Source organism: Equus quagga, chromosome 17, assembly GCF_021613505.1.
Source record: "Equus quagga isolate Etosha38 chromosome 17, UCLA_HA_Equagga_1.0, whole genome shotgun sequence".
NCBI classification, from domain to species: domain Eukaryota; kingdom Metazoa; phylum Chordata; class Mammalia; order Perissodactyla; family Equidae; genus Equus; species Equus quagga.
This window is the reverse complement of record NC_060283.1, coordinates 39,701,286-39,728,900: the sequence shown is the minus strand read 5'-3', so window position 1 is coordinate 39,728,900 and position 27,615 is coordinate 39,701,286. Positions and strand designations below refer to the sequence as shown.

Sequence of the window (27,615 nt, the reverse complement as noted above, 5' to 3'; positions counted from 1 at the left end):
AGCCGGCCACCCTACCTCAGCAGAAGGGGGACCACGGCCAGTGGAACCTGTCGGGCAGGCTGTGAACAAGCGACGGTGAGAACCCCACCCAGGCTGTTGAGAAGGAGGCCCCAAAGTGAGCCACGACATGTCCCCTGAACGACATGCTATTGGGACAAAGGCCAGTGATCAGCCAGGAGGGCAAAAACGTCCACCGGGACGGGAGCCTGCGGTCTGCCCCAGACCACAGGAAGAGGGGACAGGGGGCAGGGCCCCGACCAGGATGCCAGCGGTAAGTCCAGCTCAGTGTAAGGACTCTGCGGGAGAGGCCAGGCCCGGAGTAGCTTTCCAGAAGGGAAGGAGCCCAGTTTTAAAATTGGTCAGGGAAAAAACAGTAATAATAAATTAAAACAATGACTAAATGCTTTAATGTCTCATAAAAATCATGAATAATCTAAGCATAATTGTTAAGAACAAATTATATAAATATTAATATAATAAAGGTACAATAATTATGTTTTATGATATGTATACTTAAAAATAACTTCTCCTAGTCTTTTTTCTTTCTTTCTTGAATTTTTTCTTTATTGCAGTAACATAGGATTATAACATCATATAAATTTCTGGAGTGCATCATTATATTTTGATTCCTGTGTAGATTACATCATGTTCACCACCCAAAGACCAATTACCATCCATCACCACACACATGTGCCTCATCACTCCTTTCGCCCTCCAACCTCCCCCCTCCCCTCTGGTAACCACCAATCCAAATCTCTGTCTCTATGTGATTGTCTGTTGTTGTTTTTATCTTCTATTTATGGGTGAGATCATAAGGTATTTGATTTTCTCCCTCTGACTTACTTCACTTAGCATGATACCCTTAAGGTCCATCCTTGTTGTTGCAAATGACGAGATTTCATTTCTTTTTGTGACTGAGTAGTATTCCATTGTGTATAAATACCACATCTTCTTTATCCATTCGTCCCTTGATGGGCACCTAGGTTGCCTCCAACACTTGGCTATTGTGAATAATGCTGCAATGAACATAGGAGTGCATGTGTCTTTACACATTCATGTTTTTTTTAAAGATTTTTTTTTTCCTTTTTCTGCCAAAGGTCCCTCGGTACATAGTTGTGTATTTTTAGTTGTGGGCCCTTCTAGTTGCGGTATGTGGGCATGGCTTGATGAGCAGTGCCATGTCTGCGCCCAGGATTCGAACTGGCAAAACTCTGGCTGCCACAGCAGAGCACGCAAACTTAACCACTTGGCCACGGGGCCGGCCCCCGCATTCGTGTTTGAAGTTCTTTAGATAAATACCCAGCAGTGGAATAGCTGGGTCATATGGTAGTTCTATGCTTAATTTTTTGAGGAATCTCCATACTGTTTTCCACAGTGGCTGCACCAGCTTGCACTCCTACCAGCAGTGTATGAGAGTTCCCTTTTCTCCACATCCTCTCCAAGACTCATTATTTCTTGTCTTGTTAATTATAGCCATTCTGGGGCTCTTTCAACAATGTCTTATAGTTTTCAGTGTACAGGTCTTTGACTTCTTTCATTAAATTTATTCCTAGGTATTTTATTCTTTTCTGTTGCAATTGTAAATGGGATTGTATTCTTAATTTCTCTTTCTGCTACTTTGTTGTTAGTGTATAGAAATGCAACTGATTTTTGTGTGTTGGTTTTGTATCCTGCAAATTTCTTTCTTTTTTTTTTTTAAAGATTGGCACCTGAGCTAACTGTTGCCAATCTTTTTTTTTTTTTTTGCTTTTTCTCCCCAAATGCCCCCAGTACATAGTTGTATATTTTAGTTGTGGGTCCTTCTGGCTGTGCTACGTGGGATGCCACCTCAGCAAGGCCTGATGAGTGGTGCCTTGTCCACGCCCAGGATCCAAACCAGTGAAACCCTGGGCTGCCGGAGCAGAGCACACAAACTTAACCACTCAGCCATGGGGCCGGCCCTTATTTATTATTTCTAAAAGCTTTTTGGTCAGTTCTTTAGGGTTTTCTCTATATAAAATCATGTCATCTGCAAATAGTGACAATTTCACTTTCATTTTTTTAAAGATTTTATTCTTCCTTTTTCTCCCAAAGCCCCCCAGGGCATAGTTGTGTATTTTTAGTTGTGGGTCCTTCTAGTTGTGGCATGTGGGATGCTGCCTCAGCGTGACTTGATGAGCAGTGCCATGTCCACACCCAGGATTCGAACTGGCGAAACCCTGGGCCACCAAAGCAGAGTGCGCGAACTTAACCACTCGACCACGGGGCCAGCCCTGAAAGTTTCACTTCTTCCTTTCCAATTTGTATCCCTGTTATTTCTTTTTCTTGCCTGATTGCTCTGACTAGGACTTCCAATACTATGTTAAATAAGAGTGGGAAAGTGGGCATCCTTGTCTGGTTCCTGTTCTTAGAGAGAGAGCTTTCAGTTTTTCCCTGTTGAGTATGATGCTGACTGTGGGTGTGTCATATATAACCTTTATTATGTTGAGGTACTTTCCTTCTATACCGACTTTGTTAAGAGTTTTTATCATAAATGGATGCTGTATCTTGTCAAATGCTTTGTCTGCATCTGTTAAGATGACCATGTGATTTTTATTCTTCATTTTGTTAAGGTGGTGTACCACACTGATTGATTTCTGGGTGTTGAACCATCTCTGAGTCCCTGGTGTGAATTCCACCTGATCATGGTGTACGATCTTTTTAATGTATTGCTATATTTGGTTTGCCACCATTTTGTTGAAGATTTTTGCATTGATGTTCATCAGTTATATTGGCCTGTAATTTTCTTTTTTTGTGTTATCCTTGTCTGATTTTGGTATCAGGGTAATGTTGGCCTTACAGAATGAGTTAGGAAGCTTCCCTTCCTTTTCAATTTTTTCGAGGAGTTTGAGCAGGATAGGTATTAAATCTTTTACTGTCTGGTAGAATTCACCAGGGAAGCTGTCTGGTCCTGGACTTTTATTTTTGGGGAGGTTTCTGATTGCTGTTTCAATCTCCTTACTGGTGATTGGTCTATTCAAATTCTCTATTTCTTCTTGATTCAGTTTTGGGATGTTGTATTATTCTAAGAATTTATCCATTTCTTCTAGATTTTCCAACTTGTTGGCATATAGCTTTTCATAGCATTCTCCTAATCTTTTGTATTTCTGAGGCATCCATTGTAATTTCTCCTCTTTTGTTTCTGATTTTATTTATTTGAGCATTCTCTTTTTTTCTTGGTGAGTCTAGCTAAAGGTTTGTAGATTTTGTTTATCTTTTCAAAGAACCAGTTCTTCCTTTCACTGGTTTTCTTCTTTTTTTTCAGTCTCTATCTGTTTATATATTCTCTGATTTTTATTATTTCCTTCTTTCTACTGATTTTGATCTTTGTTTGTTCTTCTTTTTCCAGTTCCCTTAGGTTCACTCTTAGATTGTTTATTTGAGGTTTTTCTTGTTTGTTGAGGTAGGCCTGTATTGCTACAAACACCCCTCTTTGAACTGATTTTGCTGTATCCCATAAATTTTGGCATGTTGTATTTTCATTTTCATTTCTCTCTAGGTATCTTTTCATTTCTTAGTTGACCCAATTGTTGTTCAGTAGCATTTTGTTTAATCTCCACATATTTGTGGTTTTTCCAATTTTCTTCCTGTAGTTGATTTCTAGAGTCTGACTGCTGTGGTTAGAAAAAATGCCTGGTATTATTTCAATCTTCTTAAATTTGTTGGGACTTGTTATATGGCCTAATATGTGATCTATCCTGGAGAATGTTCCATGTGCATTTGAAGAGAATGGGTATTCTGTGGTTTTTGGATGAAATGTTCTGTATATATCTACTAAGTCCACCTGGTCTAATGTGTCATTTAAAGCCAATGTTTCCTTATTGATCTTCTCTTTGGACAATCTACTCATTGGTGTAAGTGGAGTGTTAAAGTACTTTACTATTATTGTGCTACTGTCTATTTCTCCTTTTGTGTCTGTTAATAATTGCTTTATATATTTAAGTACTCCTATGTTGGGTGCCTAGATATTTACAAATGTTGTATCTTCTTGTTAGATTGTTCCCTTTATCACTATGTGGTGCCCTTCTTTGTCTCTTGTTACAGTTTTTGTTTTAAAGTCTATTTTATCTGATATAAATATTGCTACCCCAGCTTTCTTTTCATTTCCATTTGCATGGAGTATCTTTTCCCATCCCTGCACTTTCAGTTTGTGAGTGTCTTTAGGTCTGAAGTGTGTCTCTTGTATGCAGCATATACATGAGTATTGTCTTTTTATCCAATCAGCTACCCTATGCCTTTTGATTGGAGCATTCAGTCCATTGAAATTTAAAGTAGCTATTGATGGGGCTGGCCCCATGGCCGAGTGGTTAAGTTTGTGTGCTCCGCTGCAGGCAGCCCAGTGTTTTGTTGGTTCAAATCCTGGGTGTGGACATGGCACTGCTCATCAAACCATGCTGAGGCAGCATCCCACAACTAGAAGGACCCACAGTGAAGGATATACAGCTATGTACTGGGGGGCTTTGGGGAGAAAAAGGAAAAAAAGAATTCTAATTAATGTATGTAATTAAAGCTACTAAAATTAATAAGGAAAAATCTCCATCTGCAAAGAAAATAAGACGTATATCTTTGCTTAGAGATATGAGAAATAGAGATACATTTTCTCAAGAAAAAAAAACTGTCCAAAAATAAAGCTAGTTATCTCTGAATGTTTAAAAAAAAAAAAATGCCGGCCCGGTGGTGTAGCAGTTGAGTTTGCACATTCCCCTTTGGCAGCCCAGGGCTCGCTGGTTTGGATCCCAGGCATGAACCTAGGTACCACTTATCAAGCCACACTGTGCCAGGCATCCCACATATAAAATAGAGGAAGAAGGGCACAGACGTTACCTCAGGGCCAGTCTTCCTCAGCAAAAAGAGGAGGATTGGTGGCAGATGTTAGCTCAGGGCTAATCCTCCTCAAAAAAAAAAATCTTTGGGAAGAGATTTTATGTGTGGGCAGGGCTGGCTAAGATTAAAATAAGTTTGATTAAGTGAATGCGTTTTAATATCAAAAGTAAGCTGGTGCAAAGTTCAAATTTTATTTTCTCTTCTTGTTACTAAAAAAGGAGAGAGAAAAGAGAATCTTACCTTGTGTGGCCAAGTTAGCTAAAATTAAGTTGTTATTTTAAGTATTTAAAAAATGTGTTGATATCAATAGTGTATTTATATAAAACTGGAACTTAATTTTCTTTTCATCTGTTAAAAGAACAACATTTGGGCCACCTCCAGTGGCCTAGTGGTGAATTTCAGCATGCTTTGCTGCAGCAGCCTGGGTTCAGTTCCCAGGTGTGGGCCTACACCACTCTGTTAGCAACCATGCTGTGCTGGTGGCCCATATACTAAGAAAAAGAGGAAGATTGGCACAGATGTTAGCTCAGGGTGAATCTCCCTTAGCAAAAAACAAAACAGACAAACAAAATCCATTTTATTGAAATATTGGTCTTTGCCTGATAAGAGATTATGAAAAGTCTTTCCTTACCTTTTGTGTTTTATCAGAACTATTTCCTGTGCCTTATGTTAAAGCTGAGTCTTTTCTATTAAAAAGAGCTAAGGTTTTACAGTTGCATAACCTTCTTTATTTGTCTTTAAAGTCTTTTTGTCACTTTGGTTAAATAGATTATTAAATATTGTTTCATAATGATCTGTGATCCTATTCAGGCAAGTGTTTTAAAACCCCTTTGATATTTTTTATAAACTTCCAAAATTAAATTCTAAATGGAGTCTTTTTTACTTCTAACTTGAGGATTTTTCAGAGGTCCCTGAAACATCACAAAGGATTTGTTCTTTCTCTTTATAAAAAGAGGAATGTTAAACTAATTCAGCTTATTTTGTATGTTAAATTACATGGAAAATATTATGAAATAAGAAATAACATGGCCTTTTTTTTTCAGAGTTGATCTTTATAGGTCAACTGGATCCTTTTCTTTTTTTTTAATTGAGTACACAATAGTTTACATCAATGTGAGATTTCAGTTGTATGTTATTTCTTGACTGTCACCACATAAGTGCTCCCCTTCACCCCCTATGCCCACCCCCCCCACCCCCCACCCCCCTCCCCCTGGTAACCACTGAACTATTTTCTTTGTCCATGTGTTTGTTCATATTCCACATATGAGTGAAATCATCTGGTGCTTGTCTTTCTCAGTCTGGCTTATTTCGTTTAGCATAATACCCTCCAGGTCCAACCATGTTATTGCAAATGGAATGAATTTGTTGTTTTTATGGCTGAGTAGTATTCCATTGTATGTATATACCACATCTTCTTTATCCAATCATCAGTCAATGGGCGCTTGGATTGTTTCCATGTCTTGACTATTGTGAATAGTGCTGCAATGAACTTAGGGGTGCATATGTTACTTTGGATTATTGATTTCAAGTTGTTTGGGTAGATATCCAGTAGTGGGATAGCTGGGTCATATGGTAGTTTTATTTTTAATTTTTTGAGGAATCTCCATACTGTTTTCCATAGTGGCTGCACCAGTTTGCATTCCCAGCAGTGTGTGAGGGTTCCCTTCTCTTCACACCTTCTCCAACATTTGTTATTTTTAGGCTTAGTGATTACAGCCATTTTAACGGGCATAACGTGGTATCTTAGTGTAGTTTTCATTTCCCTGATGATTAGTGATGTTGACCATCTTTTCATGTGTTTATTGACCATCTGTATATCTTCTTTAAAAAAATGTCTGTTCATCTCCTCTGCCCATTTTTTGATGGAGTTGTTTGTTTTTTACTGTTCAGTTGTGTGAGTTCCTTATATATTATGGAGATTAACCCCTTGTCAGATATATGGTTTGCAAATGTTTTCTCCCAATTGATGGTTTGTCTCTTTGTATTGATTCTAGTTTCTTTTGCCTTGCAGAAGCTCTTTAGTCTGAGGAACTCCCACTTGTTTATTTTCTCTTTTGTTTCCCTTGTCTGAGAAGACATGGTATTCGAAAAGATCCTTTTTAGTTCGATGTCCAAGAGTGTAATACTTATATTATCTTCCAGGACTTTTATAGTTTCAGGACTTATCTTCAAGTCTTTGATCCATTTTGAATTTATTTTTGAGATAGTGGTCTACCTTCATTCCTTTGCATGTGGCTGCCCAATTTTCCCAACGCCATTTATTGAAGAGACTGTCTTTTCTCCATTGTATGTTCTTGGCACCTTTGTTGAAGATTAACTATCTGTAGATGTGCGGTTTTATTTCTGGGCTTCAGTTCTGTTCCGTTCATCTGTGTGCCTGTTTTTGTACCAGTACCATGCTGTTTTGATCACTATGGTTTTGTAGTACATTTTGAAGTCAGGGATTGTGATGCCTCCAGCTTTGTTCTTTTTTCTCAGGATTTCCTTAGGAATTCGGGGTCTTTGCTTGCCCCATATGAATTTTAGGATTCTTTGCACTATTTCCGTGAAGAATGTCATTGGGATTCTCACTGGGATTGCATTGGATCTGTAGATTGCTTTGGGTAGTATGGATATTTTAACTATGTTTATTCTTCCAATCCATGAGCATGGAATCTCTTTCCATCTCCTTATGTCGTTATCCATTTCTTTCAGTAATGTCTTATAGTTTTCATTGTATAAGTCCTTCACCTCATGGGTTAAATTTATTCCTAGGTATTCTTTTAGTTGTGATTGCAAATGGGACTGTATATGTGAGTTCTCTTTCAGAAAGTTTGTTATTGGAGTATAGACAAGCAACTGATTTTTGTAAGTTTATTTTGTTCCCTGCAACTTTACTGTAGTTGTTAATTATTTCTATTAGTTTTCTGATAGATTCTTTGGGGTTTTCTGTATATAAGATCATGTTGTCTGCAAACAGCGAGAGTTTCACTTCTTCACTCCCTATTTGGATTCCTTTTATTCCTTTCTCTTGCCTAATTGTTCTGGCCAAAACCTCCAGTACTATGTTGAATAAGAGTGGTGATAGTGGGCATCCTTGTCTTGTTCCTGTTCTCAGGGGGATGGTGTTCAGTTTTTGCCCATTGAGTATGATGTTGGCTGTGGCTTTGTCATATATGGCCTTTATTATGTTGAGGTAATTTCTTTCTATCCCCATTTTGTTAAGAATTTTTATCATAAGTGGCTGTTGGATCTTGTCAAATGCTTTCTCTGCATCTATTGAGATGATCATGTGGATTTTGTTCCTCATTTTGTTAACAGGGTGTATCATGTTGATTGATTTGCAGATGTTGAACCATCCCTGTGTCCCTGGTATAAATCCTACTTGATCATGATGTATGATCCTTTTGATGTATTGCTGAATTCAGGTTTGTTGAGGATTTTTGCATCTATGTTCATCAGTGATATTGGTCTGTAGTTTTCTTTTTTTGTGCTGTCCTTGTCAGGCTTTGGTATCAGAGTGATGTTGGCCTCGTAGAATGTGTTAGGAAATGTTCCATCTTCCCTAATTTTTTGGACTAGCTTGAGAAGGATAGGTATTAAATCTCCTCTGAAAGTTTGGTAGGATTCCCCAGGGAAGCCATCTGGTTCTGGGGTTTTATTCTTTGGGATGTTTTTGATTATTGTTTCAATCTCTTTACTTGTGATTGGTCTATTCAGATTGTCTATTTCTTCTTGATTCAGCTTTGGGAGGTTGTAAGAGTCTAAGAATTTATCCGTTTCCTCTAGATTATCCATTTTGTTGGCATATACTTTTTTGTATTATTTTCTTATAATTCATTGTATTTCTGTGGTGTCTGTTGTTATTTCTCCTCTTTCATTTCTGATTTTGTTTATCTGAGCTTTCTCTATTTTTTTCTTTGTATGTCTGGCTAGGGATTTATCAGTTTTATTTATCTTCTCAAAGAACCAGCTCTTTGTTTCCTTGAGCCTTTCTACTGCCTTTTTTTGTTTCAAAGGCATTTATTTCTGCTCTGATTTTTATTACTTCTCTCCTTCTGTTGACTTTGTGCTTTGTTTGTTCTTCTTTCCAATTCAGTTAGGTGTAATTTGAGATTGCTCATTTGGAATTTTTCTTGTTTGTTAAGGTGAGCCTGTATTGCAATGAATTTCCCTCTTAACAAGGCTTTTGCTGCATCCCATATGAGTTGGCATGGCATGTTATCATTTTCATTTGCCTCCAGATATTTTTTTATTTCTCCTTTAATTTCTTCAATGATCCATTGCTTGTTCAATAACATGTTGTTTAGTCTCCACATCTTTGTCCCTTTCTCAGCTTTTTTCTTATAATTAATTTCTAGCTTTATAGCATTATGATTGGAAAAGATGCTTGTTATTATTTCAATTTTCTTAAATTTATTGAGGCTTGCCTTGTTTCCCAACATATAGTCTATCCTTGAGAATGTTCTGTGCACATTTGAGAAGAATATGTATTCTCCTGTTTTTGGATGGAGTGTTCTATATATGTCTATTAAGTCCAACTGGCTTAGCTTTTCATTTAAGTCCACTGTTTCCCTGCTGATTTTTTGTCTGGATGATCTATCCATTGATATGAGTGGAGTGTTGAGGTCCCCTAGTATTATTGTGTTATTATTGATATCTTGTTTTAGGTTTGTTGATAGATGCTTTACGAACTTTGGTGATCCTGTGTTGGGTGCAGATATATTTATAAACATCATTTCTTCATGCTGAAGTGTCCCTTTGATCATTATATACTTCCCCTCTTTGTCTCTCTTTACCTGTCTTATCTTGAAGTCTACTTTGTGTGATATAAGTATTGCAACACCTGCTTTCTTTTGTTTGCTATTGGCTTGGAGTATCATCTTCCACCCCTTCACTCTGACACTGTGTTTGTCATTGGAGCTGAGATGTGTTTCCTGGAGGCAGCATATTGTTGGGTCTTGTGCTTTAATCCATCTAGCCACTCTGTGTCTTTTTTTTTGTTTTTGAGAATTCAATCCATTTGTGTTTAGGGTTATTATTGATGTATGAGGGCTTAATGCTGTCATTTTATCACTTGTTTGCCAGTTTCCCTGCATTTCCTTTGTTTCTCATCCTTTGTGTTTTGGTCTATCCATTGAATTATGTAGTTTTTTATGATGTGTTTCTTTGTTTTCTCCTTACTTATTCTTTGTGTCTCCGTTCTGCTTTTTTGTTTAGTGGGTGCCCTGAGATTTGTATTCAGAATCTCATGTATAAGACAGTCGATTTTCTGATGGTGTCATTTTTTTAGTCTAAACGGATTCAGTCCCTTTCCTCCTTCCTTCCTAAGTTGTTTTTCTCATATCTTATTCTATCTTGTGTTGTGTGTTTGTGGTTAAAATGACAGAATTTTCTTTGGTTTTGGTGTTTTCCTACCTTTAGCTTAATGCTATAGTTGAATATTTGCTATCCTATTCTGATTCTGTCTACCTATTTATCGCCTTACTATGTGTTTTGGGACCCTTTTCTCCTCTTTTTTCAGGTAAGGGGTTTTATGTGTGTGTGTATGGGGGGGGGGGGTGTGTCTCGTGGCTATGAAGTCCCTTAGCTTTTGTTTGTCTGGGAAAGATTTAATTTCTCCCTCATATCTGAAGGATATTTTTGTTGGATAGAGTATTCTTGGCTGAAGGTTTTTGTCTTTTAAAGATTTGAATATGTCATTCCATTCTCTCCTAACTTTAAGTTTTCTGCAGAGAAATCCACTGAAAGCCTGATAGGGGTTCCTTTGTAGGTTATTTTCTTTTGCCTTGATGCCCTTAGTAATCTTTCTTTATTATTCACTTTTGCCAGTTTTACTACTATATTCCTTGCAGTAGGTCTTTTTACATTGACAGTCTAGGAGATCTGGAAGCCTCTTCCACATGGATATCCATCTCTTTCCCTTGGTTTGGGAAGTTCTCTGCTATTATTTCTTTGAACATGCTTTCTGCTCCATTCTCCTTCTCTTCTCCTTTTTTTTTTTTTTTTTTAAAGATTGGCACCTGGGCTAACAACTGTTGCCAATCTTTTTTTTCCTTTTTTTTTGTTTTTTTTTCCTGCTTCATCTCCCCAAACCCCACCTGTACATAGCTGTATATCTTAGTTGCAGGTCCTTCTAGTTGTAGGATGTGGGACGCCACCGCAACGTGACCTGATGAGCGGTGCCATGTCCGTGCCCAGGATCCGAATTGCAGCAGAGCGCACGAACTTAACCACTCAGCCACGGAGCCAGCCCCTCTTCTCCTTCTTGAATGTCTATAATTCTTATGTTGCATTTCCTCATCGAGTTGGATATTTCTTGGAAACTTTCTTCATTTCTTTTTAGTCTTAGTTCTTTCTCCTCCTCTGTCTGGAGCATTTCAGCATGTCTATCTTCGATTATGCTGATATGCTCCTCTATGATGTCCACTTGAGCATTCAGGGAATCAGTATTTTGTTTTATCTCTTCCGTTGTGTCTTTCATCTCTAATATTTCTGATTGATTCTTCTTTATAGTTTCAATCTCTTTTGTGAAGTAGTTCCTGAAGTCGTTGAATTGTTTCTCTACATTCTCTTTTACCTCGTTGAGTTTTTTTATGATAGCTATTTCGAATTCATAGTCATTTAGCTTACATATTTCTGTGTCCTTGGGACTGAATTCTGGGTGTTTGTCATTTTCTCTCCAGTCTGGAGATTTGATGTAGTGTCTGATTTTGTTAGAGGAGGTGGGTCGGGTTTTTGCATTCTATTATTTTGTTGCAATTACCACCTATTGCCACTGGGTGGGGGTTGAGAGCTGTGTATACAGAGCCCTCTGCCTTCGCTGGAGACCCCAGGCATTGGAGTGGCCAGGGCAGGTGGGGGAAGGGCCGCTTTCTCCTGAATGCTCTCCAGGCTTTCTTGCCCTCACTATCTGGTCTTCTTGGGTGTGGCTTGATGAGGTCACTCCCCCCACAACCCCAGCGAAAGCTTTCACTCCATTAGAGTGCTTCCTATAGGCTGCAAGGGCCCCAGGGAATCCTTGTTCCTGCACATGAGCACTCCCCTCCCCCACTCCTTTCCTCATGGATTCTCCCATAGTCACCATCGCAGTCTTTAGGGGAGGGAGCAAAGTTCTCTCTTACCCCATTCCAGCTCCTCTGGGGGGGGGTGCTCCAGCCTCTCTGCCCTCCATCATGTGACTGTATGGCTCTCCATTTTTGTGTTGTGTTAGGATGTCTTCTATTGGAGTATGGATGCCCCTTTTCATTGTATGTTGGAAGGGAGAGAGTCCTGGGCAAGTTCACTCCACCATGATGCTGATGTCCTTCTTTTTTTTAAATGATGCATCCACATTATTACTTTTCTTCTCCCTAAAGCCCCCCAGTACATAATGTATATTCTAGTTGTAGGTCCTTCTGGTTGTGCTATGTGGGATGCTACCTCAGCATGGCCTGATGAGCAGTGCTAGGTCCACACCCAGGGATCCGAACCAATGAAACCCTGGGCCACTGAAGCAGAGAACATGAGCTAAACCACTTGGCCATGAGGTTGGCCCTATGTTAAGTCTTCTTTGTGTTGTATCCACATAAGTATATATTATAAGAGTTTCAGAAATTATGTGAAGTTCCTGGAAGTCTAATATGTCCTGGTATAAAATGACGTCTGTCATCACAATTGAGGTTCACACTAAATATCAAGAAAGTGCCCTAGCTGACTTTCATGCAAAGGCAGCAGTGACAGACTCTATAAAGATTATGACACATGTGGATGAAGTCCATTCTGCTTCTGCAACAACAACAACAAAAAAAATTGACCTCTCATTGACAAACTTTTGGCATCCTGATGTTCTTGTAACGTGGCAACAGTCTGTTCCTGAATGAGAGAAATTAAGATGGGAAAACAATGGCCATAAAATAAACAAACAATCAGGACTATGGAAAGCCCAAGATGGCCACTTGGTTCTTCCCAGCTCCCCGGAAAAGCACATTTTTCAATTTTATATTCCTTCAACCACTATAGAAAAAACTATTTCTGTCCCCAGAGGCCTCAGAACTCCTCCCTCTGGGTCCTTTGAGCACCTGCAACTGGACTTGTTTCAACTGCCAATTAGCATGACTTATTAATATGTTCTTGTTATCATATGTATATTTTCTGAATGAGTTGAAGCCTTCCCTTGCCACAAAGCTGATGCCCTCACAGTGGCAAAGGAAACTGTTAGAAAATATCTTTCCCACTTGAGGTATACCTTCCACAATCTCCAGTGTTTGAGGCATCTCCTTCACTGCCAATCGTACAAGACTTAATGGAAACCTTACAGACTTCTTGGAATTATCACTGTGTCTATCAATCACCCTCAATCATCAGACACAGTTGGGAGAACTAATGGAAAAACTGGATTCAAGCAGAACAAGTATTAACTACATGGGGCTGCAAGAACTGAGGAGGAGGATGATAATTTTGTGTCTTTTTGTCTGAAACATGACTTTTTTTAATCTCTTGTTTTCCCAGATTTAAGGAAACCATTTTTTTTTCTTTTCTCTTAAGCTGTCTGTGACTTACAGCAATCTGGTAAATTTTACCTTTGTAAACAGAATTGAAAAAATTACTTTTTCTCCCTACCTGATCCCTCTAGAATTCAGAAAGTCTCAGTGAGTTTTCTTATTTTCATGACAGTCTATTTATTTGCATAAGTTCAATAAGAATCTGTTCTCCCTGTAACAGGACACAATCGGAAACATTGGTTATATTACCAAGGCTGGAATTGACTGGAATGTCATGTTTGAGAGAGACATGCATAAATTCAGATATGACTAAAAGGCTATAAGGAATTAAGATTGACTCTATGAAGCCAATAAAATCCCTTGGAAAACCAGCCTGGTACATACTTACAGAGTTCCTGACAGTCTAACCAGGTGAGTAAAGAAGGTCACTGGCTGGCAGGTGCAAGAAACTCAGGATATGTCAGCAGCCTCAAAAAGAGACAAATTCACCCAAATCTATTAGTGTTGCAGGCAAAATATTTGGCTTGGCTCCTTAGCCTCAAGAAGCTATTGAAATTCAATCTTGAGATTCCTTATGAAAAGCTCCAGCAAAGTAAATTTAAAAGAGCTTATAGGGGCCAGCCCCACGGTATAGTGGTTAAGTTTGGCATGCTCCGCTTCAGCAGCCCATGTTCATAGCTTCAGATCCCAAGTGCAGACCTACACCACTTGTCTTCCATGCTGTGGCAGCACCTCACATATGAAGCAGAGGAAGATTGGCACAGATGTTAGCTCAGGGTTAATCTTCCTCAGCAAAAAAATGAAAACAAAAATAAGAAAGCTTATATGACCAACTGCTGTGTTGTTGCTGCATTTACATAAATAACTAAGCCAAATCCATTGAAACTAGATTCATTTTGCAAACAAATTCGTCTTAATTGCCTATCGTTGATAAAATAAGGGTGATTTTAGGGAGAAAAATTATGCTTCAATACAACGTATAATGTACACTTGTGAATGTTAGGTTTCAGTGTTGTTAATTTTCCTTAAAGTTTTGTTATTTACCTAAAAACTAGATGGATCCTAAATTCTTCTAATTTGCTCAAATATTTGCCTACAACTCTCCAAACTAACATTTCCAATTTTTTTCCCACGTTTGACTTGGAATCTTTAAGAACTAAAGCTGCCCTTTTTCCCTGAAGCCCTGCAAACTAAAGCTGAACAACGTGATATAAACTCAAGAGAGATCACCACAACAGTCTGTTTTTAAACAACCATCTTTGTCTGTTGCTGTATAAGCCACTCAGAAAGTTTCCCTGAGCACCCAGTGACATCATCAGAGATGTTTCAACCTGAAAAAGATGCTTCGACTGTGACATCTAAAGATCTTCCTGACTGCCCCCTAGGGTCAGAAACTGGTTTATAATTTGCTCCAACTATTAATTATTGTCTGTCTTCATTTCCATAGACGTGCCTCTCATTAAATGCCTGACTGCTGGCACTCTAGACCCCATTCAGGGAGCCCACCTACGTGGTCACTGCCTCCTGCAATGACACACAACTGTGAACTGCGCTGAGCAATGTTGAAGACTAAAGATTAATTCAATGAAATAATGGAACAAAATACCAGCTCGACTTTTAATATATGAAACTTCCAGGGAAGTGCACCCCAGGAGGCAGGAGAAAGGGTCACCAAGAGCACGGGGATGGACAGGAACACAGGGGTGTTCTAGAAAAGCTGGCCCACCCTGAGTTCTGAACTGCCGTACTGGATCCTACTCCATGGCCTCAGTCCCTGTGCAGGCTCAGCTCTCAGACGGAGGCCTGGAGAGGCAAGAGCAAGTGGTCCCAGGGGCCCAGCTGGATGGACAGTGGCAGAGCTGGCCTTTGACTGCACGCCCCTCCCCCCTGTCCCCCTGGGCTGGCCTCTCATCACGTGCCCGTGTCACCCTGCCTGGCCCTGCCCTGCCCCAGGTCATCACCATCTTCAGCCTGGTGGAGGTAGTGCTGCAGGCGGAGGACGCGGCCCTCAAGTACAGCGCCATCCTGAAGCGGCCGGGCACTGAGGGCCTCCTGGGCCTGCAGGACGAGGAGGAGTGTGACCACGACCAGCAGGAGGACTGAGGCTGCGAGCCTGGCCACACCCCACCCAGCGACGTACCAACCTCCCCCACTGGCTTTTAGGAATAAGACCTTTGCACACCAAAGGGGATTTTTAATTTGGTTTTTAACAACTCAGGGTTTTGTTTTTATTTTTTCCTTTTACTTCATTTTTGCTGCTCAGTTTTTAACGAACTGGAGGGGAGCGGGTGGGGCTGGACGGAAGGCTGGGGCCTGGCCAGTGCTCCTGGGAGGCCAGCCCCACTTCTGCCGGGCAACCACTGCCTTCCCCTGCCCAGGAAGCCAGGGGTTTTCAGCGAATCAGTGTCATGGAATAAAATCAAGTGCGAAGCACTGCCTGGTGTGTGGGGCACTGCGGGGAGGTCAGGGTGGCAGGGGGCACCTTGGACCCAGGACTAGGGACCTGCCTCTGACTTCACCCCTCACAGGTGAGCTGGGGTCACCAGTCTCCAGAACCTTCCTGCCAGTTCCAGGATGATTCACAGAGCTGGCTGCCTGGCAGATTGATGACAGCGCCTCATTCTGGCTGATTAGAAATGTGATTAGTATGCAAGACAGCCTGCTCACCCATCACCCCGCGACAGGCGGCCGTGTCCATCCCCACCCACACCACTTCCTCTCTGGCCGCCAGCCCCATGTGGCCTCAGGAGGGAGAGTGTGGGACCTGTGGCACCCCCTCCCCAGTTCCTAGGCCAAAGCTGAGTGGCCCTGTCCATACCCCTTGGTGGGAGCTAGTGCCTCAGCACCTCTTGTCCCAATCCTGTGCCCTGGCAGCCCCAAGGGAGCACGGGGACAGAGTGAGGGCTGGGCCAGCCAGAGGAGAAGAGGGCCCTCAGATGCGCCTTCCCAACCAGGGAGGGGAAAATGGGCTCCTGGTGGCCCTGGCCTGGCCCAGCGTCATCCTGAGCACCCACTGATCTCATCATCCTCGGGGACCCAGGGACAGAGACGGCGCACCACCAAGTGGTGCTCTCGAGATCCCCATGGCCTGACCTCAGCCTGTGCTCCCAGCTTCCCTGCCAAACTGGGCAACCAGAGGTGGGTTTCGCCAAGAGCCACCAGAAACTAGGGTGAGAACCACAGTGCCCAAGCTCCTACCACATCGTTTCCTGGGGTGTTGGTATTGACGAGCTCATGTGACCTGATCACAGAGAATTTTCCTCAAAGAACAATTAAATACAGAGCCTGGGAGCTCAGGGCAGATCAGAGCCCCCATGGAGTGGTGCCCTCAGGGAGGCGGTGGGTCAGAGGGCAGGGCCTCCCTCTCGGGCAGCATGGACCCAGGCCAGACACCCCTCCTTACTGCCCCAGCACCCACCCAACCCCACTGGTGAAGCGTAGCTGGTGAAGTCAGCAGGGAAGATCTTTGCTGCCTGAGCCTGCTTGGGAGGCAGAGGCTGGCCTCCCGTTGATGTCCCTAGAGCGATGGGGACCACAGCAGCCCCTGCCCAGCCCACCCCACTTGACAGGCCTGGAAACCGCACCCAGAAAGGAGGCAGGTCTCTGCGCAGGTGACAGCAAGTCTGTGCCCAGTCAGAACCAGGGGGTAGGCACCCCCCTAGCAAAGTGCAGAGGCTGGAGAGTGTATTCGCAGTCAAGAAGGGACAGCACCCAGAAGTAGGTGCAGGCAGCGGGCCCCCATGGGTGAAAGCCTGAGGATTGAAGGTCCCTGACACGGCTGTGGAGGTCTGAGGCCACTGGGTCAGAGAGGACGTCCAAGGTGACGCTATTGGTAGGACGGGGTGGGTGACCACGGCACCTGTGTGCCAGCCGGGGAGTTGGCAGTCCATCCTAGGGCAGGGCAGAGCCACGAGGGTTTTATCAGGGCCGAGACATGATACCACCTCTGGTCTCCCTCTCATTTATTCAACAACAGTGAGTGCCTCGTGTGCACAGAGGCCTCAGGGAGCAGCCTGGTGGCTGTTTCCTGGTCAGGCCCCAAGGCAGGGCTGTGCTTGGTCGGTGGAGGGAACTGGAGGGCAGAGCATTGGGGTGGAAGGAGCTAGAAGGAGAGCCACGGGGGCTGAGGCGCCGGGCTCAGCTTGGCTTTTCTGGTGACGCTGAGGACTTTCCTGGAAGGGTTTGAGCAGAAGAGAGGACCAGCCAGCGTCCCTGGGCTGTATGCTGAGAGTAGACGTCGGGGCTCCCATGCCAGCTGGGGCCAAGGGCCAAGGGCCGGGGTGGAGGGCAGAGTGGGCAGGAGCTGCAGGGGTGGTGAGAGGTAGTCCAGTCAGGGGCAGTGGTGAAGGTCCGGCTGACAAGATTTGCCGAAGGAGTGGGTGTGGGTGTGACAGGAGGGGTGAAATGCGGCAGAGCCGGCGTTGGGCGGGGTGTCCTGGGCACACAGCCCGGGTTTAAAGCCTGGGGGGACTCAGAGGACTGACCGTCTGAGGTCAGGAAGATGAGAAGGACGAGCCCAGAGTGGTGGGGTCCTGAGCCTTCAGGAAGATTCCTGTCTCTTCACTGCAATGGAAAGAAGCCCCACGTGAAGTGGCTTTAGGAGGAAGGGAATTGATTGGAAGGCTCCTGGGTCGTATTTGAACTAGCAGAAAAGTCCAGAGCACGGGGGCTCCTCCAGGTCACCTGGGGCCCAGAAATCCAGTGCCTGCATGGCTCTCTGTCTCCCTTCTGTTCTGCTGCTTCCTCTCCTCCTGGTGTAGACGGCTCTGGAAACGTGAATTTCTGTATCTTGCAACCTGCCCTGCTGGAGAGAGTGTGACACTCCTTCCCAGTTCTAGCCAGCAGAGAATGGAGCTGATGCCCACCTGCAGCCCCAGGAGAGCGATGTCATGGTGCAGAAGGGTCTCCTGGGGACCTGTGCACTTGGGAGGGATGCGCAAGAAGCTGGGGAGCAGGTCTCAGAAAGATGAGGCCGCGGGGGAGACAGCCCCAGATGCCCCCTGCAGCTGCTCTGACTCCAGAGCAGTGATGGGCCACGAGGTAGGAGGCTGGAGGCCAGGTGGGAGGGGCTGTGAATCCAGGTGAGAAGAAAGCCTGAGAGAAGGAGCAGATGCCAGGTGTCCAGACAGACCTGACGCAGCTGGATACTGAAGTCACAGACAAGCATGGGCTCCCGACAGAGGAGCAGTGAGGACAGCCCTGGGGGAGTTGGTGTGGAAAGGATGGGGTCAGAGAATGGAGGTCAGAGAATGAGGCCGAGTCGTGCAGTGGGGTCAGGAGAGTGTCGATGCTCAGCAAGGGCTGGGAAGCAGCTGCCTTCACAACAGCGGAGACGTGGAAACACCCGCAGTGTCCGTTAGCACATGAATGGATGGAGAAGATGTGGTGCGTGGATAGAATGGAAGAAGGAAATCCTGCCATTTGTGACATGGAGGGACCTGGAGAACACTACGGTAAGTGAAATAAGCCAGGCTCAGAAAGACAAATGCTGCGTGTTCTCGCTTTGTGGAATCTAAAATCAAAGAGCGTAGAATGGTGGTTTCCAGGGGCTGAGCAGGGGAGAAAGAATGGGGAGATGGGGAAAGTATGAAGTTTCACTTAGGGGCTGAGTGAGTTCTGGGGGTCCGACGTGCAGCCTGGGGGCTGTGGTTGATACTGTGTTGCATACTTGAAATTTGCTAAGCGGGTAGATCTTAAGCGTTCTCACCACAAAAAGAAGATAGTAACCATGAGGTGGTGGCTGTGTTCCTTGATGGTGGTGATCATTTCACAGTGTATACGTATATCAACACCTTCAAGACCAACAATTCCTGTCTGTCAGTTATACCTCAGTGAAGCTGATAATTAATAGAAATGGAGTCCGTGCCCTCCCCTTGAATCTGGACAAGCCTCTGTGGCTGCTAATAGGCAGAAATGTGGCAGAAGTGACACTGAGCCAGTGTCCAGGCCTGGCCCTAAGAAACTGGCAGCTCCTTCCTGTCTCTTGGAGTCCAGCTGCCATGTGGTGAGGAAGCTCAGCGACGCCATGGAGGAGCCCCATGGAGAGGACCCAGCTTGTCATCCGTGTGCCCGAGCCATCCTGGAAGGGGGTCCCTCGGCTCCCGTCCAGCCACCCCAGCTGAGGCCACACAGAGCAGACACAAGCTGTCCCCGTCCAGCCCTGCCCAAATGGCAGTTTGGACCAAATGAACAATTGTTTAAGGTTGTTTGGGGATGATTCGTTACACACACAGATCCCAAGAACAGATCATCGAGAGAACAGATCAGTAGAGTTGACAGTTGACAAAGGAAGAAGTATGTAACTTAGAAACTGGTAACTATCAAAATAAAAAGCCAGGGGAGGGGAAAGTGGTTGCCTCTGAGATGCGCAAAGGCAGAGAGGGAGAGAGGAAACTGCTGGTTTTGTTTTGCTGTGACAAACCTCGTGGATCTATGTGCTACTTTAAACTACATTCATGTACAAGTTGGACAAAAAGAAAAACCGAAGTTAGAACCCCCAAAAATCTTTTCCCTTAGGAGGAACGGATCTACAGTTGGTTTAAAAGGCAGCTTGTACATTCAGCAGCAGGTGTATTAAAGAGTCCGTTACTCCAGAAACAGAAAATTCCTGCTGACGGGCACCCTGATACTCGCCCTCTGTTAAAATGCCGCCTGCGGTCTTCTCCTTACAGACTCGGTAGCAGTCTCAGGGTGACAAGTCCTGGTGCTTCAGTGGAGCCCCCAGGGGCCGTGTTTCTTCTGTGTCTGGGCCATGGCCTGGAGTCCAGGCTGAGGGCTTAGCCCCTGGGCAGCCGGCCAGCCAGGAAGCAGCCGCCCGACCTGGGGAAGGGCCGGACTGCAGATGAGGCTGCCTCCAGCTGTGGCGGCTGTGCAGGAGGGCTGTGCCTCGGGCCCTTGCTGGGCCTGGACCACAGAGGCATTCAGGGGCTGGAGTCACAGACTTCAGGGTCATTGGAGTTGGGAGCGGGGAGAGTATTGAAGCTGAGTAATGATTTGAACCCTGGTGCATTGGAGGGGGAGGAGGATGCCTTTCACAATAATAAGGTTCTGGAGGTGCAGGGAGGGTATATTCAGCACTTGGAATGATGAGTTTGAATTTGCACATAACTGAGTTAGGTTTGTAGAGGAGCAAGAAACTTTTCTCTATCCTTCTGGGTTGTTTTGCCTAGTTTAAGAATTAAATTCACATGAGACAGAAGAGCAGTAGAAAATCGGACAGTTTAGTAACAATATATACATGGGAGAGACCCAGGAAAACTGAGTAATTCGCCAAAATGGCTGAAGCCACCACCTTAACTACCATCTTCAGCTAAAGAGAAAAGATGATGGGGGTAGTTCTTGGGACTTCAAAGGGGAGGTACCAACTCCCATGGAGATGGAAATGAAAATGATTAGTAAACAAATGTTTGCCAACGGGACAACAGGACAAGGAGAGGACTCTGATCAAAAGGGCTTTGCCAGGTTCCTCCCTGCCCACCACACCTAGTTCACATTATGCTAAGTTATCTCTGGCGATAGCTGCTGCCTGGAACAGGCCTTCTATCTGAAATTCTCTTAGACAGTTAGGGGGAAGGTCAGTTTCTTCCTGAGTCTTTTATTCTTAAAAATAAGCCAAAAAGACGCGATTTAGGGTAGCAAATTCTGCTCCCCTCCAGGTTACAAATTTAAAACCTCATGGTAAGATAACCTCTCTGAACTTTCTCTGTCTTCTTAGGGGTTTTTAATAGTTTGGGGTGGGTTTTTTTTTTCTTTTCAGTATATAAAGAGCCACTTTAGAGGGGAAATTTATTTAAATCATTTATTTTAATTAAAGTCGTTTTACTCAACCAGGTTCGTGAACACACACGATGTGTTCTTTGATGTTCATAAATCGTACACTGCTCAGTTCTGGAAAGCAGTTAGCCAAAAGTTGAAAAAGCAACAGAAACTGCAGTTCAAAATAGAATGTGAAACAGAAACTCTCCTTAGCATATTTCACCATAATAGGTTTTCAAACTAACCTAGGTGCTGTTGGAATAAAATCGTCCTCCTGGCTGTTGTGACGTAAGATCAAAGTTAAATTCCTGAGGACGGTTCCAGGAGTCCTCGACTCTCCCAGGCTTTCATTTCCGCAGGTTCTGTATCGATGCCCAAACCACCTTTCAGCCACGGAGTTGTCCTTCAGACGTCACCCTCGGAAGGAGGACTTTGGTCTGTGACTTGCTGGAAAGCCGCCTGCCAGCCCATCCCTGCCCCTGCCCCTGCCGCCACCGCTGGGCAGAGGGGCGGCCGGGCCTCTGCCAACTCTGCCGGGAGCTCAGCACCTGCCTGGCCGAGTGTCCCCTCTACCCCTGCGCCCCCTGTCTCAGGCAGGCTGAGCCCCCAGGCTCAGAGCTGCAGACAGGGCTCTGCGCTGCTGAGAGTCCTCCCGGGAACTCCCTGGAAGGGGGCCTGGGGTGTCCCCTCCTTGGTGGGAAGGTCCCCTTTCCTGTCCCCAGCCAGGTACCTGAGCCTAGTGCTTTGTGGAAGGGGGGTGACTGGATGTTGCTCTCTGGGAGGTGGAACTGGCCCGAGGGAGGCTCTGCCTGCACAGCCCCTAATCAGCAAGTTTTAACATTTGCTTTCGGGGAACGAGCCACTTGGTTGAGCATCTGGCCGGTTGTCTGGCTTTCAGACACTCAGGCTGCGACCCCCTCACCAGTGTTCCAGACCTGCCCTTTCCAAAGGTTAGGGCTTCGCCTCCTCCCCCGGACCTGCTGCCCTCCCCCTCCAGAACTGCCTCTGCCACCGGGCCCTGTGCTAATGAAGTCCCCGCGACAGCCCTGTGATACAGGGACTGTTAATTTTCCCGTTTCCCGGATGAGGGAATTAAGGCTTGGAGAGGTGAGTGCCGAAGCACACCCAGGAAGCGGTGGAGACTGCAGTGCAGTCCAGGTCTGTTGACTGTTTCAGATCAGTGTTGCTCACACTCTTCCTGCATCACTTTGACGAGGGTGAGCCATAGCCACGAGCTGCCTGCACCATCACTGATTCAGATCAGTTACTTAACATTGTTCTTTAAATGAGCTCAGTTTTTCCTCGAGTTTATTCGAAAAGGAAGCTTCGAAGTACCACAAATGGAAGATCACCATGTCTTGCCATAAATAGAAGGCATCTCTAGATTTCGAACAAGCGAAAAAAGCAATATGATTAAATTCTCCTTGGAGCCTGTGCCTGCCGGGACTCTAGGTGTCAAGCATGCTTCGTCTGTCTCAGAAGGCAGGTGACAGAGCTGGGGTGCTGTTAGAGACATCGCAGAGCCAACGGAGAGTCTCTCCTTGACATTATCACAAAGGTCGGGGGGAGTTGAAAAGGTAATAACTTTCTCATTTTGAAGTTCAATGCGACTCCGTGTCTTGCCTGCATACCAGCTCAAACATCCCCCATGCCACCTAGAACAATCTGGAGGACCACACTTTGGAAATCTGTGTATCCCACACTTTGGAAAATGCTGGTTAAAGCGAAAATGGGAAACAGGAGCAACAGGAGCACCTAATCTTCATCAAATTCCAAGATCCTTCCTTCCTTCCTTCCATATATCAAACATTCAGAAGCAAGCATAACACATACAGGTGTTTTCTTTTTAAGTTCTCAGTTTATTAATCCTGTCTTGGAAATCTGCACAGTCACCACAAAGTCACTGCAGAATCTGTACTCCTGTTGTCCAATCTCCAGCTCACTCTGCCAGCACCCATTGGCCTTCGCAGTCCCCTGACTCTCTCCATTCTGTTCTTACGTTCCTTTTGCTGTTTTCTTAAAGTCTTTTTCTGCTCGTACAGGCTATGTCTTACAAGTCTATGTTTAGGTTCATTTTGCTTCGCATAATCCAAAGAATGATAAATCATGCCAAAGTCAGTTGTCTTCCCACCACCAAAATGGGTTCTGAATCCAAATGCGAAGATGGCATCTGGTGTGGTCTTGTACATTTTAGCTAGTTTCTCCCGGATTTCTGTCTTAGATACTGTTGCCTTCCCAGGGAGAAAGATGTCAATGACCGTTTTTTCCGCTGAAGTCATCAGTGGTTCATGAACTTCCTGGTCCAGATAGTTGCTGTGTCCTTCATGATGGTGGTTGATCCTGAGGCAGCCAGGGAGGAAAGGAGCTGAAGGTATGGTTTAGAGAATAATTATGGTTTTGAACACTGAATTCACCACCACCCAAATCAAGAAATAGAAGGTGGCCAGGGTCCCCCTACCCCACCCCATATACCCTTTGCCTTCACAACCCAGCCCTTCCTTCCCCACCAAAGGGAACCACTGAATTCTTTGCAAATCTTTTCTCATCCAAGTTTTATCTGCAATACGGTTTAGTGTTGCCTGTCTTTGAACTTCATGTCAATGCAAGACGGGCTCTGCTGTCTGCATTCTTCTATGATTAGCATCTTTCCCTCAGCATTGCTTGTGAGATTCAGTTAATCTGACGCATGTAACAAATACCCTCAGCATTTCTGTTGCTGTATAGTCTATACCATTTATGAAAACACCCAACGTGTATCCTTTCATCCCCCGATAACCACTTGGGCTGTTTCTCACTTTTTGCTGTTGAACCGGTGCTGCTTTAAGTGTTGCCACATACGTCTGGGACCACGGATCCGCCACGATATTTACCCACGAGGAGTATCGCTACGTCATCCGAGAGGCACATCTTAGTGTCACTGGAGAACGCTTGTGTGTGCAGCTCCAGTTCCTCTGCCTCCTCTCCGGTGCATATCGTGCTCGGGCTTTTTGGCCTTTGCCATCCTGGGGGCCTGTAATATCGCCACCGGGTTTGTTCTGCCTCCGTGGAACACCTTTTCAACGTCATCCTGTGTGAAGAAGCTGTCCCACAGGAGGAGGAAAGGGAGCTCAGGCGGAGGCAGATCCGAGAGTGGTGGGCCGAGAAACAGCAGCTACAGGAGAGGGATTTGGAGGAGTGGGTGTTTTGAGGGCCAGTGTAGGGAGGGAGCCAGCAAGGAGAGCAGGGCCCAAGGAGGGGCAGATCCTGAGAGCCAGAGTGCAGAAAGTGCCACACCATGTCCCACATCCCTCTTCCACAGCGATCACCTTTCTCTGGCAGCAACTACGCGACCTGCCTCTGTGGGCTCCCCCTCCTCCACCAGCACCCCTCCATTAGCATCCTGGAGGTGAACTCTACAGCCCAGAATCCTGCCCTCTCTTCATGCCCTGCCTCAGCTTCCTGAAGCACAGCCCAGCACCCATCCTGCAACCCTCTCAGGGGGACTTCCCTCCAGGTTTCTCTCCGCCCGGATCCCACTGGAGCCCACTTTCCTGGTGGGTCTTCCTGCTCCTCTGCCAAGGGGGTCTGACCCTCTTGTCAGGGCTGGCCCCTGAGCCCAGCCTGCAAGGTCCGCACTCTAACTGTTGCCCAGCCCAGGGACCCTGGAGTCATCCCCTGGGACAGTGTCCAGGAGCCTGACTGGGTTGACGTATCCCACTGCCTTCTAGACAGGAGGCCCCTCACTGGTTGGGTCTCATGTGGCTCCTCTGGGTGTCCAAGATGACTGGCGTGTGGTCAGTGCTCAGGGGATTTTAACTGAAGAAACTCTCCTTTCAAGGACTGGCAGCTGCTAGCTACCCTCTCTGAGGCCCGCTCTCCCAGGCAGCACAGGGAGACCAGGCGCACAGCCCCACAAGCCCCTGAGGCCTCTGCACTTCGTCCCAGGCCTCAGTTTCTAAGGCTAGTATAATGGGCTCCCTCTACCAACATTTGCCTTCTGGGGCCTTCCTTTGGGCTTTGCCACCTCTCCTGACCTCAGATGCCGACCTGGTGCTGACCCTTGTGTGGGTCAAGATTCCCAGTGGTGTGAGAACCAGTGACGTGGTATGGTGTAATCCCTGGGGTCCCCAGGTGTGCCCCAACATGTGCCCTCCAACTCCGCTGAGCCCCACAACATATCTCGGCAAACATTTGTCTTCTGTGGCCCCATGGACACCCTGAGGCCTGTGCTGCCTCTGGTTCCTTCCGAGGGGGCCTCAACAGGCCCTGCCAGGTGTTCTCCATCAGGGCCCATCTGCTCCTTGCAAGTGATGAGCCTGGGTCCCTGGGCCCACAGCTGCCAGCCTCACACAGGCAGGGGGCTTCCCCCTCCTGCTGTCAGTGCCTTTGTGGGACCCCTGAGAACTCTCGCTGGCTGACCTCCACATGACACCTTCTGTGAGCCTGTGACCTTGCAGCTGGGCCCCTGCTGCGCTCTGCTGGGCGCCCCTTCCTGGGCCATCCTCGCCCAAGTCATGGTGCAGCTACTGCTCTGTGAACAGCGCTGACCTCCCTGTGACCAGCTTTCTTGATGGCCCCTCACTCAGGAGGCTGGGAGGAAGGACAGGTGGCCCAGCCTCCTCTCCTGGCCCCAGAATGACAGGAGCAGGCATGATCAGAGATGGGAGACGTGTCATCAGAAGTGCTGGCTGGGCCGGGCTGAGATGACCTCTCCAACTCAGTGCTCACCCAGTGCCCGCCCACCTGCCTGCCAGACCCCAAGTGGCTTAGTAGGCTCAGCACCCCCTGATCCCAAGAAGTCTGCCCAATGTGGCACCAGGGAAAAGAGGGCAAAATACACTAGCACTAGTGGGGACAATCACACTCTTTCTTCAGTGCTGGTGGGAGGCTTAACTGAGAGGTGGGGAAGAGGGCCCAGGAGCACAGACCCCTAGAAAGGGACGCCTCCCTTTCCACATTGTGTTGGGGGGTGTTGTCTTTTGGTGATTGACAGCCATTCCCAGCTTGTGCCATGCTCTCCCGTGGGTGGCAGGTTCTCCCTGTATTTCCCAGGGGGACATCCTGAGATCAGAGGGCAAGAGACAGGCAGAAACCATTCCTCTGTGGCTCAGCAGCAACTGGTGCTGGAGTGGGCTCAGCATCGCCCTGCCTTCAGCGTTGCCTTCTGTGCGCACAGTGTAGGGGGCTGGAACACAGCCTGACGACCTCAGGTGGTAAATGGTGACAGTGATGGAGGGTGCCAGAGCTCCAGAAGCCCTTCCTTCCTGGAGAACAAACAGACCAGGACAGCCGTCCCCCAGAGAGTAGGCTGCAGGAGGCTGGGCCTCCCCGAGCCTGAGGTAGCAGTTACCCAAGAGTGAAGGATGGAGGCATGATCTCTTACTCCGCACCAGAACAAGCTTGCTGCCTGCTGCCTTGTGAGCCCTGGGCCCCAGAGGAAGGACTGTAACCAGATGTCTTCACAGTCAAGGGACTCAGGCCCAAATCAGGGAGGCAGGCTGCCCCCGTGGCCTCGCACAGCCGGGTCCTAGCCACAGACTTTGAATGTGGACACATATCCTTTGATTACTGCAAGTGACATGGGGTCTGTGTTTGGTCTCAATCCTGCTCAGACACGTGACAAAATTCACAAGAAACCATGGCAGATCGTAGTGGATGATTGCTTAAAGTCATCATAAGAAGAGCATTAAAAGGGGCTTCATACTACACACCTCTCAGAACGGTCAAACTAAAAATAGTGACAACACCAAATGCTGGCAAGAATGCAGAAAAACAATCACTCATACGTCGCTGGTGGGAATCGAAAATGGTGCAGCCATTCTGCAAACAGTTTGGAGTTTTCTTTCTTTCTTTTTTTTCATAGCCTTTATTTATAATAGCCCAAACTGGATCAGCCCAGATGTCCCAGGACAGGTGATGGTTAAACACTCTGTGGGGGGCCAGCCCCCTGGCCGAATGGTTAAGTTCATGCGCTCTGCTTTGGCGGCCCAGGGATTCACCAGTTTGGATCCTGGGCGCGGACATGGCGCCACTCATCAGGCCATGCTGAGGTGGCGTCCCACATGCCACAACTAGAAGGACCCACAACTACACAACTATGTACTGGGGGGCTTTTGGGAGAAAAAGGAAAAATAAAATCTTAAAAAAAAAAACGCTCTGTGGTCCACCCATCCCGCCAGATGCTCCTCAGAGATACAAAGGCATCAACTGCTCACCCATGCTTGGATGACTCTCCAGGGAATTATGCTGAGTGAAAAAGAGCCAATCCCAAAAGATGGCAGGATCCCATTTATATAACTTATTTGACATGACAGAATTGTAGAAATACAGATCAAGTGTTAGGGACAGAGCGGGGTGGGAGGAAGGTGAGATGGTCATGAAGGTATCTGTGGGGTCGGAGCTGTCCAGTGTCTTGACCATGATGGTGTTACGTGAGCCCATGCGTGTGATGAAGTGGTATAGAACTACACACACACTCGCCAATGAGTGCATGTAAACGGGAAATCTGAGTAGAAATCTGAAAATCTGGAGATTGTTTCATTGGGGAAAACTGGGCAAAGTTTACGAGGGATCTCTC

At 45.9% G+C, this 27,615-nt stretch overlaps 1 protein-coding gene across 4 annotated transcripts in view; it reads left to right on the top strand.

Annotated features, from left to right (window-relative positions):
- Window positions 1–15,748, top strand: part of DIS3L2 (DIS3 like 3'-5' exoribonuclease 2) — a 359,659-nt gene extending 343,911 nt beyond the window's left edge. For all 4 annotated transcript variants that reach the window (XM_046644635.1, XM_046644634.1, XM_046644636.1 and 1 more), the window contains one exon: window positions 15,258–15,748. In XM_046644635.1, coding sequence (XP_046500591.1) covers window positions 15,258–15,407 — 150 coding nt within the window. In that variant the 3' untranslated portion in view covers window positions 15,408–15,748. The remainder of the gene's footprint in view (window positions 1–15,257) is intronic.
- The last annotated feature ends 11,867 nt before the right edge of the window (window positions 15,749–27,615 follow it).